This window comes from Pseudorasbora parva, chromosome 4 (assembly GCF_024679245.1).
Source record: "Pseudorasbora parva isolate DD20220531a chromosome 4, ASM2467924v1, whole genome shotgun sequence".
NCBI lineage: Eukaryota > Metazoa > Chordata > Actinopteri > Cypriniformes > Gobionidae > Pseudorasbora > Pseudorasbora parva.
The window spans coordinates 24,619,632-24,639,657 of record NC_090175.1 but is presented as its reverse complement, the minus strand read 5'-3'; the positions used below and the strand labels follow the sequence as shown (position 1 = coordinate 24,639,657).

The 20,026-nt window shown below is 39.8% G+C and overlaps 1 protein-coding gene across 4 annotated transcripts in view; it reads right to left on the bottom strand.

Annotated features, from left to right (window-relative positions):
- Positions 1-20,026, bottom strand: part of znf827 (zinc finger protein 827) — an 89,300-nt gene that overhangs the window by 41,196 nt on the left and 28,078 nt on the right. For all 4 annotated transcript variants that reach the window (XM_067441365.1, XM_067441364.1, XM_067441362.1 and 1 more), the window contains exons 2-4: positions 15,902-17,113; positions 12,744-12,916; positions 9,655-10,153 (exon numbers count right to left, since the gene is read on the bottom strand). In XM_067441365.1, coding sequence (XP_067297466.1) covers positions 9,655-10,153; positions 12,744-12,916; positions 15,902-17,113 — 1,884 coding nt within the window. The remainder of the gene's footprint in view (positions 1-9,654; positions 10,154-12,743; positions 12,917-15,901; positions 17,114-20,026) is intronic.

Here is a 20,026-nt window from a genome sequence, read left to right as displayed (position 1 = left end):
ATATTTGTAATTTGGTGATGGCAGCCTATTCTAATCATACGGAAGTAGAAGTGCTAAAAGTGTTTTAGGTTTATCACAGCAGAGTGTAACTCATGCAAACAGAGTATAGTAATGGGAAACGTGTGTGTTTCATATGGTAACAAAGTGTGGTTTTTAAACAAAAGTGTATAGTTTTTACAAGAGTGTTTAATTATGCAAAGGATCTGTAGTGTTTTGCTAATTGGGTGTGTGGTTGTGCTAATTGTGTATTGTTTTGAAAATCGTGCTTAAGCAATCCAAAAAAAACTGTAACTGAATGTTATAGATCTTATTATGATTCATTCATGTACCAATGTCTTTTTTTTACTGTCATAACATGACCATTCTGTAAACCAAGTATTTGGTGGCACATGCGGGATATCTTCAATCATTTACAGCAATCCGCTTAAACCCTGTTCCTTTCAGTCAATTGGAATCAAGATAATCATAAATAATTTTTTGCTTTTAATAATCCATTACACATAACAATATGGAAGAAAAATCTCTCTCTACTTCCGTTTCATTGCAACTAAGTAATAGACCCTTTTCACAGACTATTAACATCATAATTCTAATTAAGTTTTTTTATTTTTTTATTGATTGTTTTATGTACATTTATAACGCTACACTTTGCTTTTATTACTTGCCATTAAATTACAGATTGCTGCTGCGTTACTGTTTCTAATACAATGGCTGAGGGAGTGAAGGCAAATTTGACATTTTTCTCTCTTATGACCAATGTAATCCATCACTCAATATTTTTTTCCTTTTTTGAAAAGTTATAGAACCCTGGAAATGTAAGAAGGGACCATCTTTGAAGTTTTTCTTGTGGAGACAGTAGTAGCTGACACACACACACACACACACACACACACACACACACACACACACACACACACACACACACACACACACACACACACACACACACACACACAGACACGTACACACACACACAAACACGTACACACGTACGTTGGAGCACCTATCATTATGGGGACATTACACAGACATAATGGTTGTTATTCTGTACAAACTGTACATTCTATCACCCTACACTACCCCTAAAACCTTCTGCTATTTTAGATTTTCAAAACAGATCATTCTGTGTGATTTTTAAGTTTGTTTCCTCTCGGGGACCAAAAAAATAAATAAATTCATCATACTGTAGGGATTACCAGGATCACACACACACACGTTTTGTGTCCATGTTTTATGGGGACTTTCTATAGAATTAATGATTTTTATACTGTAAACTGTATATTTTATCCCCCAACACTGCCCCTACCTCTAAACCTACCCATCCCAGGAAACATTCTGCATTTTTACATTTTCAAAAAAACATCACTTATTATGATTTATAAGATGTTTTCCTCATGGGAACCAAAAAATGTCCCCACAGGGACAAGGATTTCAGATATTGCCTTCTTTGTGGGACATTTTGTCTCCATAACATAGGGTTTACCAGGCCACACATACACACACAAACACACCATCTCTATATTTTAAAGTCTTTCATTAATACACACTCTAAATTTGCTATGCATGCTTTGACACATGTTCATAATGTCAAATTTGTTTTACCTATATCTGATCTTCATATCACATTTCCTCTCCTGTTCTGTCAGTCTTTTCCACTTAAGCGCCTGCCCATCCCTTTCCCTCCCTCTCTCACCGTTCCTCCTTTCATCTCTCTTACAGATCAGCAGTGATCACTCACCCCTTCTGTCTCTACCACACTCCCCTCAGCAGTCATCTGATCTCCCCCCACCCCAAATCCGAGCACATACACCATCCACAACAGCGCTGACCCTTTTCATCAATCTACGTGAGTTGACCACCGCCTCACTCCGATGACTCTGATTAATGGCGACGTGCATCTGCGAGTCTGCGACAGCACCGAAGGTACAGTCCGGTTAGGGGACAGGGACAGGACACATCTATGAGCTAAAGATCGTCAGGAGCCATTGGGAGAGTTTGTGACCTTCACGTGGAGAGTGCAGGCGGTGAACGAGGTGGTGGCGGGGGTGGTGTATGTGGTGGCACCGGCTGGAAATGTCACCAGTCAGATGTCAGCGGACGGACTTAGCGTGGTCCGGTCAGCACCTGGAAGGGCATCCTCTAATTAAGAGCGTGTCGGGTCGCGTGTCCTATCAGACAGGGACAGGGCGTGCGGCATGCGCACAAGCACCCTCTCTTTCGAAGACATGCAGAAAAGTACAAGCTGGAGCCGTGAGCGCGGAGATACAAAGTCACACCACTCTCGTGACCTTTCGGTTCGCAGCTAAAAATAGAGCAAAATTTCCATTCGAATTCATGTTACAGTGAGCGTTGAATAATTTATCAGCTTAATCCGCCAGCCAAGTTTGTTTTTTTCCTCATAAGGCATGAATGTCTCCAAAATACCAAAATTAAGCCCAACAAAAATGAGTACTTTCTGTTTACCGACTGTTTTATTAGACTTTCATAAAGGGGTAATCCCAAGTGCCTATCTTGATATTTTAAATTCCGTTCTGTCATCATATCATCTTTGGTATAAATTTCTCTCTTAACGGCTTCCATGGAAGCCTTGCGTGAAAGCCGCCATCTCTCTAGATCTATTCACACAGTCAGTGTTCGGCTACTTACAAAGTATTTACAAACAGGTGGGACTCTCAAATTGTGATCATACAACAGCTTAAAGAAGAGGCTCAAATATTGTCTGTATGAACATATAACTGAAGTCAAGCCCCTTTTCTATTCTCTTGATAACTGTGAATATGCTTGAACCATAGCGACAGTGACTAAAGGATGTATCAAAGATGTCAACTTCCAGTCCAATCAGGGTGCAAGTTCATCAGACATGTTGTATTATTTTCTTTATTCTTTGGAACACAAAAGAAGATATTTTGAAGAAGGTTAGTAACCAAACAGTTTTGGTTACCATTGACTTCCATTGTATCAGTGTAACTGAGACAGCTATCTTTTTTTGTGTTCCACAGAAGAAAAGCCTGTATAACATTATTTTGGTCCACTTTAGACTTTCTTCTAACTAGAAGTAATTTGCATCTGCATGTCAACTACCAGTCATTAGAGTATTAGTAAACTGTCTGCTCAATACAAACCCGATTCCAAAAAAAATGAGAATTTACAAATATCATAAACTTAAAAATGTTATTCACAATAGAATATAGTAGATAACATATCAAATGTTGAAAGTGAGACATTTTGAAATGTCATGCCAAATATTGGATCATTTTGGATTTCATGAGAGCCACACATTCAAAAAAAGTTGGGACATATATGAATGCTACTTTAATGGAATTCACAACATGGGCTCAGGAATACTTCCAGAAAACATTGTCAGTGAACACAATCCACCGTGCCATTCGCCATTGTCGGCTAAAACTCTATAGGTCAAAAAAGAAGAAAATGCTGAAAGGTATATCCAAGTTCTAAAACAACATATGCTCCCATCCAGACGTTGTATCTTTCAGGGAAGATTATTTTCTAACATAACAATGCCAGACCACATACTGCATCAATTACAACATCATGGCTGCATAGAAGAAGGATCCGGGTACTGAAATGGCCAGCCTGCAGTCCAGATCTTTCACCCATAGAAAACATTTGGTGCATCATAAAGAGGAAGATGCGACATAGAAGACCTAAGACTGTATTAGACAAGAATGGGACAACATTCCTATTCCTAAACTTGAGCAACTTGTCTCCTCAGTCCCCAGACGTTTGCAGACTGTTATAAAAAGAAGAGGGGATGCCACACAGTGCTAAATATGGCCTTGTCCCAGCTTTTTTGAGATGTGTTGATGCCATGAAATTTAAAATCAACTTAAACTTATATATATTTTTCAGCTTATCTAAGTTGTATTTTAAATAAAATATTGAAATTTGAAACTTCAGCATCATTGCATTGCATTATTTATTCAAAATGTATACAGTGTCCACACTTTTTTTTAATCGGACTTGTATCTACTAACATTATTATTTTGATTTTCCGCATCAGACATTTTACTGAGTCAGTAGAATGTCTGTTGGGGAGCATGAAAATAATAATGTTAGCAGATATTAAGCAGACATTTTACTAATAGTAGTACTGATTATAAATAACCTTGTAAGTACATGCCAAAATATTCTACTAACCCTACCCAGTCTCCGAATACTCTTATTAGAGGTAGTTGACATGTAGTTGCAAAATAACTTATCGATAGAAGAATGTCTAAAGGACTATCAATATAATGTGTTAGCAGAAAGTCATACAGATTTGTAAGGACATTTTGAGTGAACTATTCCCTTTAGTCTTACAGAGCCCGTTCAGACTGGTAAAATAAATAATTCTGCAATGTGATAAACTGAACCAAATAAATGGTGAATCGAGCTGGATGATAAAAGTGTAAAAAAAATTGCTTTGGTCTTTGGATGACACTTTTAATGTTGGAGCCATAACTTGTATGCAAGATTATATAATATAATGTATGGTATAATATACAGTAAAAATGCAGTTAAAATAATCAAGGCATGTTTTTCACTAAATTAGTTTGTTTCATGTTTAATTTTAATAATTAATGTTTAATAGTATCTCAATATTCACATATAAACTGCAATTTTAAACTAAATAAAATGCTGTGCAGGACATGTTAACCCGTCTGAGTGATGATGAAAACCAATTACTGACGATTCATTCAAATGTACCATACAAAAGAATTTAAGACTTTTTACGGAATTTAGGTTTATGTAATGCCGTTCAACTGTGAAAAGTAAATTCCAACGCATTTTTTTAAACATTTAAGTGAGTCACTTTGGTTATAGAATGCAGATGTCGCCATATTTAGTGCTCTGAACAGCACTGACAATCATATTCTGCTTCTGTCTGAATACAGGCTCTCGCCATCTCTACTGTCCATCGCTCTCTCTCTCTCTCTCTCTCTCTCTCTCTCTCTCTCTCTCTCTCTCTCTCTCTCTCTCTCTCTCTCTCTCTCTCTCTCTCTCTCTCTCTCTCTCTCTCTCTCTCTCTCTCTCTCTCTCTCTCTCTCTCTCTCTCTCTCTCTCTCTCTCTCTCTCTCTCTCTCTCTCTCTCTCTGTGACTGGAGTGAAGCCCCCGGTCAGTGTTACATCAACACTGGGGCTATCTCTGCTCTCTCCAGTGAGGCTGTCATCTGCCGTTGCTGTCACCTGGCCTTGTTGTTTTTTTTTTGTGTTTTTTTTGCCTCCTCCTCTCTGCGGGCTGATTCGTTTCTCTGCTGGGCGCTTGTCCAGTACCCTGTCACCTCTCACTCTGTTGCGGCTGCCCACTATTGGACCACTTCATTAGCTTTCCACCTCTGTCATGCAGCTCTGCTCCCAGCTCTGACAATTGGTCAGCGCTCCCGCCGAGGATGGCTTAACGTGGCAGGTTAAGGGGGCAACAACAGCCAACAGTCTGCTACGGTAGGAAGGCTTTGCTACATGAAGCAGCAAGGGTGCAGCTACACGTCGCCGAACGCTGCAGGGGTCACTTACGAAAGCAAGCGCCACATGGTGGATGTGAGAAATGGCAAGCAAACCTCAGTGATTCTGGGACTTCGAGGAACAAATTAAAGGAGAGCATACAAAAATAATGGGGATGGAGAGCCAACTCCAGTTTCCGCTCGTTCTTTGGATTCACCAATTTCAACACCTCTCACAATTGTTCCAGCCAATTATTCGCTCATGACCAAAGTCACACCCAGAATCACTTTCTCTTAGAGAAGAGACAACGTGTGAACTGTCATTATTGAATTAGGTCCAGCAAGTATGTGCAGGGGCCTGCATTTCAAAGTGCTTCCCCAGCTTTCATCTCCAAATCAAAATGTGTATCGCAACTGGATGGCTGACAGTCGTGTCAGCGTGGAGGAAAATCAAAGCGGATTGGTCTAAAAAGTAAGAAGAGAGTCAGGCAGTCCAAAGAAAGGATAGGCCAATTATGTCAGAGGTCAGTGAGAGTTCATCTTGTGTGTGTGAGAATGTGTGTTTAGCCTGGGGAACTCTAAAAGCAGTAATCTGTAATTTTTACACTTCATTCTTCATTTTATCTACACTTCTCTAATTCCCTTCCCATTTATGTTTCTTTTGTGTCTCTCTTTCCATCATGTACCCCAAGTGGGTACATTTGGAGGATGTGCACAAATAAGTTGACAAAAAAATTACATTTGAACATCCCTAATTGGTATTGTAAAAGTATGAATCATAAATGTATGATTTATGTATGTATGATATGTATGATAAATACATTTTGCAATTTTTAATTAAGGCTATATAATTAATTCTGTGATTAATCAGTTATTAAGAAAAAAGGGCCACCTATATGTATACACATACATTTTTTTACACATTTGCTTTATATGCACATATCCCACCCAATCCTGATCCAAATAATGTATATATGAATGCAGACAAAATTTTAAACATTTTAAATATAAGCCATTAGCCTTTAAATATAAGTCATAGCCTTACATTATACAAAACCTGTGTATCTATAGTTTTAAAGCCTTGTGACAAGCACTCCAACACATAGCGTGGTTACATTTCGGGTAATCTGAGTTCAGAGTTCGGGCTCTAGGTCCTTTCCCAATCCTGTGCCCCTCTCTCTCTTACTTTCATGACAATTCTCTGTGCTGTACTGTCCCGATTAGGGAACAAAAATATCAGTTAAATATTTAAAGATAAAAACAAAAAGATCAATGCGATTATAAAGTCTAAGGTTTCAACAGAGATTCGTTCACAATCAGGGCTAAGGATGAGTATTTGCAAAAAGGACATACTTTAGTGAATTCGTAATGCTTACGGATTGAATCCAAATTATGCACAGAGGAAAATGGCATCAAAGTGCATTAAAAAGCACACACATCTGATCAGGCAACTCACATGAAACCATGTGCTTATGACAGCTTGGGCAGTGCACATTTTCTGTAGCAGCTCTCTGACCGCTGCCGTTTTTTCCCATAGAAATGCAATTGTTATGACTTTAAAGTAAATTCAAATCACAGATCAGACTAATCGATTATAACATTTGAACAAAGTTTGAACATGACAAGCAGTCTTATATGACTGTTGCTCGCAGCATCTGATGCGAAGTCCAACTTGTCTTTGAATTGTCTTGAAATGCATTATTGAAAGGCAGCGCACATGTTACAAAAGCTGTGTTTTGATAACTGCTTCAGAACTGCTTTATGACTTACATGACACAATTTCTCAGAGACATTTTCAGATTCCTGACAGTTTCAGCACAGCACGCGAGAAGTGACGCCTCTTAGATCGTCCTTGTTAAAGCACCACTGCACAAATTATTAAAGGTAAAACTAAAATTAGAAAAAAAAAATCTAAATAAACTACTTTACCGAGGACAATCCTGACCCAGATGTTTCTCTTCTGTAGAGGAGCATCCAGCCAATAGAGTGCGACAGTCGGGTTCCACCGTTCCAGAAGTAAAAACTCATTCATTTTCCCCATAAGATAATTGATTTTTAATGATAACTTACAATTGTTTAAAGTCAAGACCAACTGTGAGTTCAGAGGTTGTTAATCGCTGGTACATGCTTTTGTTTAAGCATCTGCATTATTTCGACTTCTTTGAAAGATAATGTTTAACAGCGGAACTTGATAGGAAATACTACATTAACCATGATGCTTGCGTCTAGAAAATGTACACCAATCAGAGCTGTAACAAGCAAACCCCACCAAAAGATGTGCACTCCCATGAAGCACTGTGAATGACATAATCGACAGTATATTTTATATATATATGTGCATGTTTTGCAATCTTACAAATATATTGTTTCTATAAACATAATAAACAACTTTAATAGTTTTATATTTATCTGTCGTTTTTAATTCAATTATGTTGTTTTTATAATGCTTCATGGGATTGTAGTTCTTTTCCCTCAATAAAGTCTTGGCCTTTTCTCTTTTTTGTCTGATTTTCAAATACTTTTTTGCTTTAAATAAGTCTTTGTAATGTTGGGATTCACCTCATAGTTAGTTGGCTTGATTCATGGCTTATATACCACTTTAATGAAGACTTTCATTAAAAAAACATATGGGGAAAATGAATGGGGGAAAAAATACTGGTCCTTAGGTGATCTCCTATAATCTCCTATAATATAATTTGGAACATCAAGCCTCTTTCTATAGCAGGACATGTCCACTATGTTTCAACTCCTAGCTTTGCCATGTTAAGGAGTCTACTGAGGAGTCTATGATTGATGGTCCTCTGGTACCTAAACCCGTTTGTTTGGGAATCCAGGAACACAGTGCCATGGGCGTCAAAGGGGGCAGTGCAGTGAACCCAGCCTCTGCACGTTCCACAAAGACAGAGACGAAGTTAACTAAGCTGGAACAGTCCCTCCGCATCCAGGCAAGAGGTCATGAGATGGAGCTGAGGGTGCTAATCATTTCTAATTACGAATTCCTTTTTAATTATGAATTATGCATGAATTTTTAATTAATCTAATGTTCAGACAGTTTTCATTTTTTTCCCATGCCGAGATCTCAATCTAATTACTCTGCATTAAGCGAGGGAGCAGCGACCCTGTTGCCGACCTTCTGGGTAACCCTTGGTCAGCCCTCACGGATCAATCTTGCAGCTGTCTCACAATTACCTATACTTTCAGCTACAACAACATGTATTTAATGGTCTAAAGTTTGGAGTTCTAGTACATTAACAAGTGTAATTTTGCATTTTAACAGCTAAATTTCACCTTTGCCCCCAGACAGCTTATTAATTTATATACTCAATATTAGCCTGAGCATTAACAGATTATTATATTGTCTATATAAAATTCTACATTTTGGTTTAATTCATTAAAATGAGTTAGTTAATACATTAGGTTTCATGAAGTAACAATGAACAATACTTCAGGAGCATTTATTCTTGTAGGTTAATGATGATGATAATAATATTGATAATTTCTACATTCTACAATCATATATTTTTTAACATTTCAAGTTGTATAAATTAACATTAATGCACACACTACTGATCAGATTTTGTTATGTTTTTGAAAGGTGTCTCCCAAGGCTACATTTACCATGATGAAAATTACAGTAAAAACATAATGTACAAATGTAACCTACAAATGTCATAATGTAAAATATTATTAACATTTTAAATAACTCTTTTTGATTAAAAAAAAAGTCTAATTATATTTATTCCTGTGATGGCAAAGCTGAATTTTCCACAGCCATTTCTCCAGTCTCACATGACGTGTCACATTATCCTTCAGAAATCATTCTAATATGCTGATTTGGTGCTCAAGAAACATTTCTAATTATTATCAATGTTGAAAACAGATCATGTTCCAATATTTTTGGTTAATTTTTTTCAGGATTCTTTGATGAATAGAAAAGTTCAAAAGAAAAGCATTTATTTAAAATTATTTGAAAATAATTTAAAATTTTACACTTTACAAGTTTATTAATCATGCAAAAAACACAGTCCTGCCGGATCTTGGCTTTGAATTCCCATCCAGCAAGTTGAATTCTACTTCTCACCTTTGCCAACCCATAATTATTTTACCAATTCATTAATCTTAAATGCAAGAAGTTAAGAATAAATCATCATAATCAAGCATTTAATGCCATCACATTGTCCTTTCACATTGCGGTTTAACAGTGATGTCTTACCTGAGAGCTTCATGAGGAGGTCCGTAGCTGTCTTGGTGGTGATATCTGGGCTGAAGAGCGAGGCAGCTGTAGGTCCAGGCCCAGTTGGACTGGATTTGAGCCCAGACAGATCCAGAGAACTACTGCTGCTACTGGGTCGCTCCCTACACAGGGCAAAAGGAGACATCACAGACACATCCCTCTCCTGGGGTTCCTCCTTGATCTGGACGTGGTTCGAGGGTTCATTGGGGGAGGCCAGTAAACGACCGTCGGGTTGGCTCACAGTGGGAGACGTGGAAGCATCTGTGTTCATGACCTGATCGCCAGCGACTCCACCGTCCCCCATGAGTAAGCCCTCGCCCTCCTCCGTGTCTGTGCCGGGTTCTTCTTTGACTTTGAGGTCGGGACGAGGGAAGTGCTGATGGCAACGCATGTGCAGCTTGAGGCTAAAGTGGCGAGAGGATGTGAAGGGGCAGAGCTCACACTGGAAGGTCTCTCCTCGGTCTTGGTGTTGATGGACCTTGAGATGATCAGAGCAAAACAGAAGAAATTTGAAAAAAGTGAGTCGCAGGAAGCATATCAAAAATGAATCCTCAACGTCTCTATCAATTAATTTGAGTGACATTATGAATATAAATGAATGACATTATAAATTATTTACATAACTTTTTTATATCTATTTAGTACCATTAATTTTTTATGAAAGATAAGGCAATAGAATTTTTAAAATAAAATAAAAAAGACTCCTGTGTGAATGGCCTCTCGCTGCCTCTGATTGCTGTGGGCTATAAGGCTGGATAGGCTTAGATTCAATGATATCTAAATAAATAATTTATTGACTTCTAAAACCACTTTTTATAATGTCTATTTTTGTTTTTCAGTCTGCCACAATAATACATTTCTTTTGACTTACTTTAAAGGGTTAGTTCACCCAAAAATTAAAATTTGATGTTTATCTACTTACCCCTAGGGCATCTAAGATGCAGTTGTCTTTATTTCTTCAGTAGAACACAAATTAAGATTTTTAACTCCAACCGTTATAATGCATGTCAATGGGGTGTTTTCTATGAGAGCTACTATGAGAGTAAAAAACACATAGACATACAAATGCATATTAAACCCTGTGGTTCGTGGTAACACATTAATGTCTTAAGACACGAAAAAATCTGTTTCTGCGGAAAAAAACGAACAGTATTTGTTTTATTTTTTACCTCATATCATACAAATCTTATCTAGTATTCCCAATGCCATTACTTCCATCAAGGGGAGGTCAAAAACCTGGCGCGATCACAGAAATACACTGACCTAAAGGATTATTAGGAACACCTGTTCAAATTCTCATTAATGCAATGATCTAATCAACCAACCACATGGCAGTTGCTTCAGTGCATTTTGGGGTGTGGTCCTGGTCAAGACAATCTCCTGAACTCCAAACTGAATGGCAGAATAGAAAAAAAGAAAGGTGATTTAAGCAATTTTGAGCGTGGCATGGTTGTTGGTGCCGGTCTGAGTATTTCCAATCTGCTCAGTTACTGGGATTTTCACGCACAACCATTTCTAGGGTTTACAAAGAATGGTGTGAAAAGGGAAAAACATCCAGTATGCGTCAGTCCTGTGGGCGAAAATGCCTTGTTGATGCTAGAGGTCAGAGGAGAATGGGCCGACTGATTCAAGCTGATAGTAGAGCAACTTTGACTGAAATAACCACTCGTTACAACCGAGGTATGCAGCAAAGCATGTGTGAAGCCACAACATGCACAACCTTGAGGCGGATGGGCTACACCAGCAGAAGACCCCACCGGGTACCACTCATCTCCACTACAACTAGGAAAAAGAGGCAACAATTTGCACAAGCTCACCAAAATTGGACAGTTGAAGACTGAAAAAATGTTGCCTGGTCTGATGAATCTCGATTTCTGTTGAGACATTCAGATGGTAGACTGAGAATTTGGCGTAAACAGAATGAGAACATGGATCCATCATGCCTTGTTAACACTGTGCGGGCTGGTGGTGTAATGGTGTGGGGGATGTTTTCTTGGCACACATTAGGCCTTAGTGCCAAATGGCCATCGTTTAAATGCCACGGCCTACCTGAGCATTGTTTCTGACCATGTCCTACTTTATGACCACCATCCTCTGATGGCTACATACAGCAGGATAATGCACCATGTCACAAAGCTCAAATCATTTCAAATTGTTTTCTTGAACATGACAACGAGTTCACTGTACTAAAATGGCTCCCACAGTCACCAGATCTCAACCCAATAGAGCATCTTTGGGATGTGGTGGAACGGGAGCTTTGTGCCCTGGATGTGCATCCCACAAATCTCCATTAACTGCAAGATGCTATCCTATCAATATGGGCCAACATTTCTAAATAATGCTTTCAGCACCTTGTTGAATCAATTCCACGTAGAATTAAGGCAGTTCTGAAGGCGAAAGGGGGTCAAACACAGTATTATTATGGTGTTCCTAATAATCCTTTAGATGAGTGTATATTACATAGATGCATCATTTGACTGATCCGTGCCATCCGCACAGGCACTAATGATGAAAAAAAGAACATTGGGAACACTAGATGAGATTCATCTGAAATTAGGTTTAAAAAAAAAAACATAAATACTGATCAGTTTCTCGCAGAAACCGGTCGTTTCATGTCTTAAGACATTAATGTGTCGCCATGAGCCATAGGGTTTAATATGGATTCGTATGTCTGTGTGTTTTTTACTCTCATAGTGACCGTCATAGAAAACACCACTGACATGCATTATACAGCAACAGTTGGAGTTAAAAATCTTAATTTGTTTTCTACTGAAGAAACAAACACACTTACAACTCTGATGCCCTGGGGGTAAACAGATAAACATCACATTTTCATTTTTGGGGGAACTATCCCTTTAATTTAGGGGCTTGTCTCTGCAAATATTTATAAATGTGATTAATTGTGATTGATTTTATTATTTGTCACATCATATCATTAAATTGATTAAAAATATGAACTCACAGCCCTACAAATTTTGCATCATAAAAAAAATCTGCACCTAAAGATGCTGTGATATTTGGTCATGATTTATGGCACAAGCATTTTTGCTCTCAGCGATTGAAGTCACCTTCATGTGGGATTTGAGATTGTCTTTACGAGCACAGCGAAAGGGACAGAGGGGACACTGGTGGCTTTTTAAGCCCGTGTGGATCACCATATGTCTCTTCCAGTAGCTCTTTCTCTTGATGACCAGACCGCATACCGGGCACTGAAAGGGCTTTCCTCCATCCTCAGGAGAACCTGCAAAAAAAAAAAAAAAATAAAAAAAAAAAAATATTCTTTGAATTAATATTAAATTTCTTTCTTTAGTGTTGCAAACACAAAAATGGTATTCTAGTGTAGTTTTCTCTTGTTTCAATTTAATCATTAGCTGAACAACAATGCCATATTATTAGATAGCCCTTTGGCATCAAATAGCATGTAGGCTAAATAGCCTTTCACTCTTGTCACCCTTGCATCAATTCGTGTGAATGAGATAAAAATTGTGAGTTATGATTACACAGATCAATGCCAAAGACTCCTCACAAAGGAAGCCAAACACAAGGATGTTTTAGTAAGCCGATTATTGTTGTTGGCTCCATATCCGGTGTCCATTAGGGCTTAATTGGTCTTATTAGAAGCTGGCATGATTGCATTACAAATTCTATGAGGGCCTGTCAGGATGGCTTCATAAGTATTCCAGTCGTGTTCCTCGAAAAACATCTGGTAATCAGTGTTTGGTGAAATTACAGCGCTCAGGCATTCATTGACCCAGGGTGTAAAACTTCGAGACTGCCTATTTGCAACAATAAACCACCATCTGTGGCTCAACCTCTCCCGGCGAGATCACTGTGGAAACCACTCGTGAGGTAAAATGACTGAAGGTCTTTGGTATCAAGGGAAAGGAATAAGAGCTGTTAGCTGGTTTCACAATTTTTAATGTCCATTTTCTGTTGTTTTATTACTGAACAGATACTCTTCATGTGACCATTTTACAGATCTCACATAGATAAACACAAACCAAGGTGAAACTCAATTATGATGATAATTAAGGTGTTCTTTCTTCTTTCTTATTTAAACTTTATTATACTTAGTAATCTGTCATATTATAGCCGTTTACAACCTATTTAACTCTCTTGTGATTGTGACTTTGACATCATTCTCTGTGTCTGTAGAGGCTTTCGGTCACTCATGATTCCAAGCCACAGAAGTTATAGAATTAGCAAAAGATCAGCCATATCTCAGGCGCTCAACCCAGGGCCTGTGCCGAATGGAAACTCTGATGGTCGTGGCGGCTCTGGAGTCTGACCTAAATTCCGGGGGAATCTGCTGAGATGGTCTCCGACTGTTCGGGCTATGGGGAGCACACACACTGCCGGCCTCCGTTTGGCAAGCTGCACATCCGCGGGAGATGAGCTAGGTCTGGGAACGTGCCGCCAACTCCAGCAAACCCCCACTGTGCTAACAGACCTTTCCCAGATTCTCCAGCCAACCTCTTGCAGACGAAGCATGACCTTATGGCACTACTAAATCACTACACAGTGCATTCTTCAGTGGTGTAATAATCAAACATTTAGGTACTGTTACCTTGAAAAATAAATATACGGTTAAGATTATTAAATGACAAAAATAAGATAGTAGGTTAAATATTTATTATTCCGATTTGTCTCATGATATATTTTCACTGTTTACTATTATTTATTTTCAGCATTTTGTGCAGTTAATAGTAGGAAAAGGTAAAAAATAAAATCTTTTATATATAAATATATATATATATATATATATATATATATATATATATATATATATATATATATATATATATATATATATATATATATATGTATATATATATATATATATCCGCCTACACTCTGTTATTATGGATCGTCATCATTGTCCCGCATCTCATTGGTTTGCTAGCATACGGGGTATTTCATGTGCAGGGAAAGGTGTCCTCAAAATACCTGCCCAAGCAGAAAAATGTGCCGTTGCTTTCAGATCTCAACGAAAATCACATTGTATTTGATACAAAACTAAATAGACTAAATCATTTGGAGAAAAAAGTCATAACTGAATTTTTTTTGCTCCATAAGGAAATGTATTTTTAACAAAAAAATGTAAAAGACATCCCTACTGTAAAAAGACCTACTGTTACTATAAGAGGCTGTTTATCGAGTCTATACATTTGTTAAAGTCAATAATTTGCCTTATTTCAACATATTTTTCTTATATTTTCCTTGCACTTACATTTATTCTAATTCTATTTTACTTTTATTTATAATAGGCTACTAGTGATAATTTAAACATTTTAAATAAACACTTTAGGCATTTACATCCATATTTAAATTGACACCTTCGATGGTGTTTCTTATTTGTCGTTTCTGATTTAGATTAGCATGTCATCAGTCAATGGAGTGTACCTTCTAAAGGTGAAGTATGTCGTTTCTGCGAAATTAGTGCCACCTAGCAAAATGTAAAAAAAACACAGCACATTTGCGAACACCCTTTTGCACACAACTGACTCAACTCAAACACAACTCAACAGTTTTTTACGTACTGCTAACACTGTGTAGAGCGAACACGAAACCCATCCAACCATGTTCACGTGATTCGTCAGACTAATTCAATCAAGATATCGGTTCCAGATTCCTCCTCTGCTATTCACGTTCACTAAGCAAAAATGATGACCCCAACATCACCAAGTCTTGTGAGTGCCACTCAAGTTTTCTTCGCAGTACAAAAAGATAACACCTCTCCGTAGAACGAAAAAACACTTGTGTTGTTGACAGCATGCAAATGTTCATTTCAGTTTGAACTGTCACATTAACAGCTGTGTATTTAAATAAAAATGTTTATTGCATCAAATTTTTCCACAGAATATTCACCATGTTGTGCACTGGCCCATCAGCAGTGGCATGTGCTTTCCGATATGGTGGGTGTGGGTGTAGGTGCTGGACTTGTTGGGTGAGGACACAATTGCACAACCATGAGACTGGTATGATGTGGGAAGGTGAACTGCATTTAATAGCTTCAGGTGTGCCACATCAGGTGAGCTTGGATGCTGGATGGCATAAAAGGAGGTTGCGTTCCGTCATAATGAATATATCCCTAACGCTAAAAACGTTTAACAAGTGTGGTTTTAGTGTGATTTATCTTACAAAAATATCCTGCAATTCCCCCTTAAAAGCACAAAAACACACCCTGACAAAATGGCATGTATCTATTTTAGGAACAAACTGTTACCTGCTTGACTGCTGGGCTTGGCCCTTCCCTTGGGGATTGTTGGCAGCAGAAGATCCATAGCCTGGGTTGGGGTGGGCACCTTCTGGTTCCTGTCTAACAGGGGCTTGACATCTTCGGAGGCTCCCAGTACTAATGCCGACTCTTTCTTATCAGCTAGAAGGTTCCCTGCTGCTCGTGCAGCCACCTCCTTTAGCAGAGCTGCTGAGGAGGTCATGGAAACCAGAGAGAGAAAGGAGCCAGCTGAGGGTTGATGCTCAGATGAGCCCACCTGCTGCTGACTTCTTTCAGACACTTTCTTTGAGAGGGCAGCAAGCGTGGAGCTGGCTGACTGTGGACTGAAGGGTGAAGCAAACGGTTCAAAGCGCACCGCGTCATCAGAGCGAGTACCCAGGGCTGCCATTGAGGAGGAGGTGACTGAAGAGGACGAAGAGGAGGAAGAGGAGGATGAAGACGCCGAAGTGGAGGAAGCCACCGTGCTCTTGTCTTGGAGCACGGCGTTGGCAGCTGCCTTTAACTTCTGGATAGCCGAGTCTGGTGATAGACTGCTGCCACTGGGTGCAGAGCAACTAGCCGATGGCCATTTATCCGCAACACCTACCCATACAAAGCCACTACTGCCTGAGTTAGGGCCGTTGCTGGGGCCGTACGGGTCACAGGGCTCTTGCTTGACAGTTGCTACAGACGCGGGAGATGCAGAGTTTGAGTTACCGCTGTTGTTGCTGCTATTAGCCAGCCTCCTCGCCAAGGCACTCAGCTGTTGTGCGTGATGCGAAGACGGAGATAGTACCAAGCTGACCGGAGGTGACTCTGGTCCTCTGCCGGTTCCACGCCCGGTCAGCTCCCCTCCCTCTAGCTTCAGCGAGCCAGCCTCCAGGAGACGCCGCAGGTTGCTGCTTAGGGGCTTACCCAAAGCCTGGCCAGAGTCTCCGTAAAGAGAGGACACCACTGAAGACAGCGTGTCCTGGGTCGAGAGGACCCCACTGTCCAGCCCCAGCAGCTCCAGGGAGGCCCGCTGAACTGGCGTCGGGCAGCCCAGGGAGCTCTCGGCTGAGGTGTCTTGGTCTGGTCGGGGAACATTGTCCGGGGAAACCCGTAGCTCATCTTGCACATCACCGAAGGATGATTCAGAGGGGCTGTCAGAGGTATTTCCAAACCAGCTGTCCTCCTCCACTGACCCACTCTCTGGCCCTCCATCCTCAACCGTGTCCACATCTGTGAAACAGATAAAAACAGGATTTATTAAAATGCTTTTTCATCAATAATATTTCATTATAAAAAAATGTTTATCAATCTTTTTTATATATATATGTGATTATTATAAAATGCTGGAGGCAGAATCTGTAGGGAAAAAGCTGACTGTATTGTCCTTACAGCTATCGATTGACCTTTTCCAACTGACTTTTCTCATTGGGACCAAGATGGATGGTCTAAAAAAAAATCTGAAAAGATGAGCAATATTACAAAATCAAGCATTGTCCTGATGAGTATCTGAGACATCCCTCACAAGGCACGGTGGAATAACTTGCTTTTCATATTTTTTTCTAGGGTCTAAAGGAGTCTAGTAAAAGGGTTACCATGGTGACAGGCCCTTCCGGGAGGCTAGACAGCAAAGATTAGGGTAATGGAGGTTACAGAACTGGATTAATATTCATGAGCCTGCAGATACCACAAGGGAGCCAATAAGGATAGGGTTAAGGTCACCAAGGGTCATTAATATACACTTCATGTATCAATATTCATAAGCAAAACATTACAGCTTGCCAGACAAGGGCGAACAAAGAATGTGAATATTCCTGATACATATTAACAATCCCTCCAAGAGAGCATGTCAGAAAGCAACAAGCCTAGATGAGGGAGGATGTCAAAACTTATCAAGTGAGGCTTTTTTTCTTTCTGTTCACTTGACCAAATTAAATCCTCACACTTCAGTGAGAGTGCGAGAAAACCAGTCCCAGAGATGGCAGGAAAAAGGGCTGGGGGCTTGTGACATCGGAATATGATCTGTAAAGAATTCCTTTGAGCATCTTTTCGTCGCCTTTTGCTCGCACACATAAAGGCTGGTCTCACCTTGCCGACCCCAACATAAGCCTGGCGAGTAAGCTTTCTGTTTACAGGGGAAAGAAAAAGCCGTTGCTTGGCAACGGTATCCCGTCGACCCGTAGGGATCATTACAGTGAACACACATCTGGCCAGCACTGCTTACTTTGGTCCAGAGGGGTGGCAACCGCCATGACCCCGTGCTACCATGCACCACAATACCGACAATTGAGCAGAGCACACTTTATCACCCAAAAAATAAAATAAGATATAAATCAGACACACACACCTCGATGTGCATCCGAGTGTGTGCAAGTGTCCTTCTGACTTCATGTACCTCATTGCTAAAGGTTTGAGTGCTTGAAGCACATCATTGAGGCGTTTTTACTGACTGAGCTCTCAGTCACCTGAGCAAAACAGCGAAGTATGTGAGGCATGACCCATTTCCATGTGACACCAGGGAGAACGGGCAGTAATGCCATAATGTTGTTAGTAAGAAATGGCTAGATTGCTGACCAGAGGTCTCTGAGGCAGTGGCAGAAACTCGGACTGAACTCTGCTCTCACCACGCTAGGTTAAGCTAGGTTGTGCTACGCCCCGCCACTTTTGTTCCTAGCTGCACCAGAGAGGCAGACACAGGCAAGCCACTCCGTGGGCGGCCTGACATTTCCCAAGGTCATGGATCGGGCCCCAGTTCTGCATGGCTTTGTCTGAATACCCCCCCCCCCCCCCACCTCTGAAATGCACATACGCACTCGTATGTGGCTCGAGAAAATGGAACAAAACCCTGGTAGTTAGCTGCAACGGCAACAATGCTATCGCATAGCAACAAGCCTGACAGTTTGGGACAAGGGACAAGATACTGGCCGTCTGCCTTTGAGAGGTTCGTTTAATGCCATAATGGTGAGCATGAATTTGTGTGGCCAGAAAAACAGCTGGGGGAGGCACTGTGGTCCAGATCTGTTATCAGTCACTCACACTGAGACTTGGTGCTCGTCTCTCTTGAGGCTAAACTGCGCTTATGATTGTTTGCTGCTGCGGACATGACCCTACAACCCTACAACCACAAGTGCTAAATGCAAATCATAACCTCAGAAAAACACATAAAGAAAGAAAAGTGTTACATTCAGGCTCTGAAATTAACTTTTTAGCCTACCAGCCAGTCTAGCCAATTTAGTAAACTAAATATATATATAAAAAAAGTGATTGTATGCTCTAGAATAATGGTTTAATACAGAAATGTTTAAAAAATAAAGGTTAAGTTATACATGCTACAGTGTAATCTGCATAGTGTAATCACATTATAAAAAATGGGAAACCCCAGTTTAAAAACTGCAGGGAGGCTTAATCACGATTATAAATGACTAAGAAAAGCAAAACCACAATCTAAGTGTTATCTGGTATGTTCTGCGAAAACTCATACAAATTCCCTCCTTTGGACATAATAACTAGTTTTCTGGCTATCACCAGACCAAGCTCAATTTAAAATTGAACATTGGTCTGGGGAGTCTGCTCTGTATTTTCTACTGCAAAAGAGGTGTGATTAACGAGCATTATTGGAATAACTCTGTATGCAATTGGATACTCCTTCAACCAATCAGACCACAAGAAGTGTGATCAACGGGCAACGACCCATCATTTCTCTATCTGCCGTCATGTTAAACCCGCCGATAGCGTGCCAGTTGGATAAGCCGGTCTGTGATTGGTTCCCGCAAAAGTGTAACAGATGCAGCAGAAATGGATGTATAGGTTTCCAGACTGAGCTGCCAGGCGAAATCAAATCGCGGGCAGTTTAGGCTGGGTTTACCCAGTTTAAGTAACTAGTATAATTGTTTTTTTTTCTGTAAATATAACTCATGCTACTGTGTTAAATATAGTAACATGGGCTTGTGAGTACTTCAGAGAACCATTGTCATTTAACAGCCTGCTGCTAAAGAAATTCAACTTGATTCTCTGTTACACAAAGAAAAAGCTATACATCTGTTCTATACAAAGATGCTGCTGAGTTCTCTAGGCCTGAGCTCATCTAAAGATAGTCCAAAAGACAGTGAAAATGTGTGCTGTTGTTGGATGAGTCCACGTTTCAAA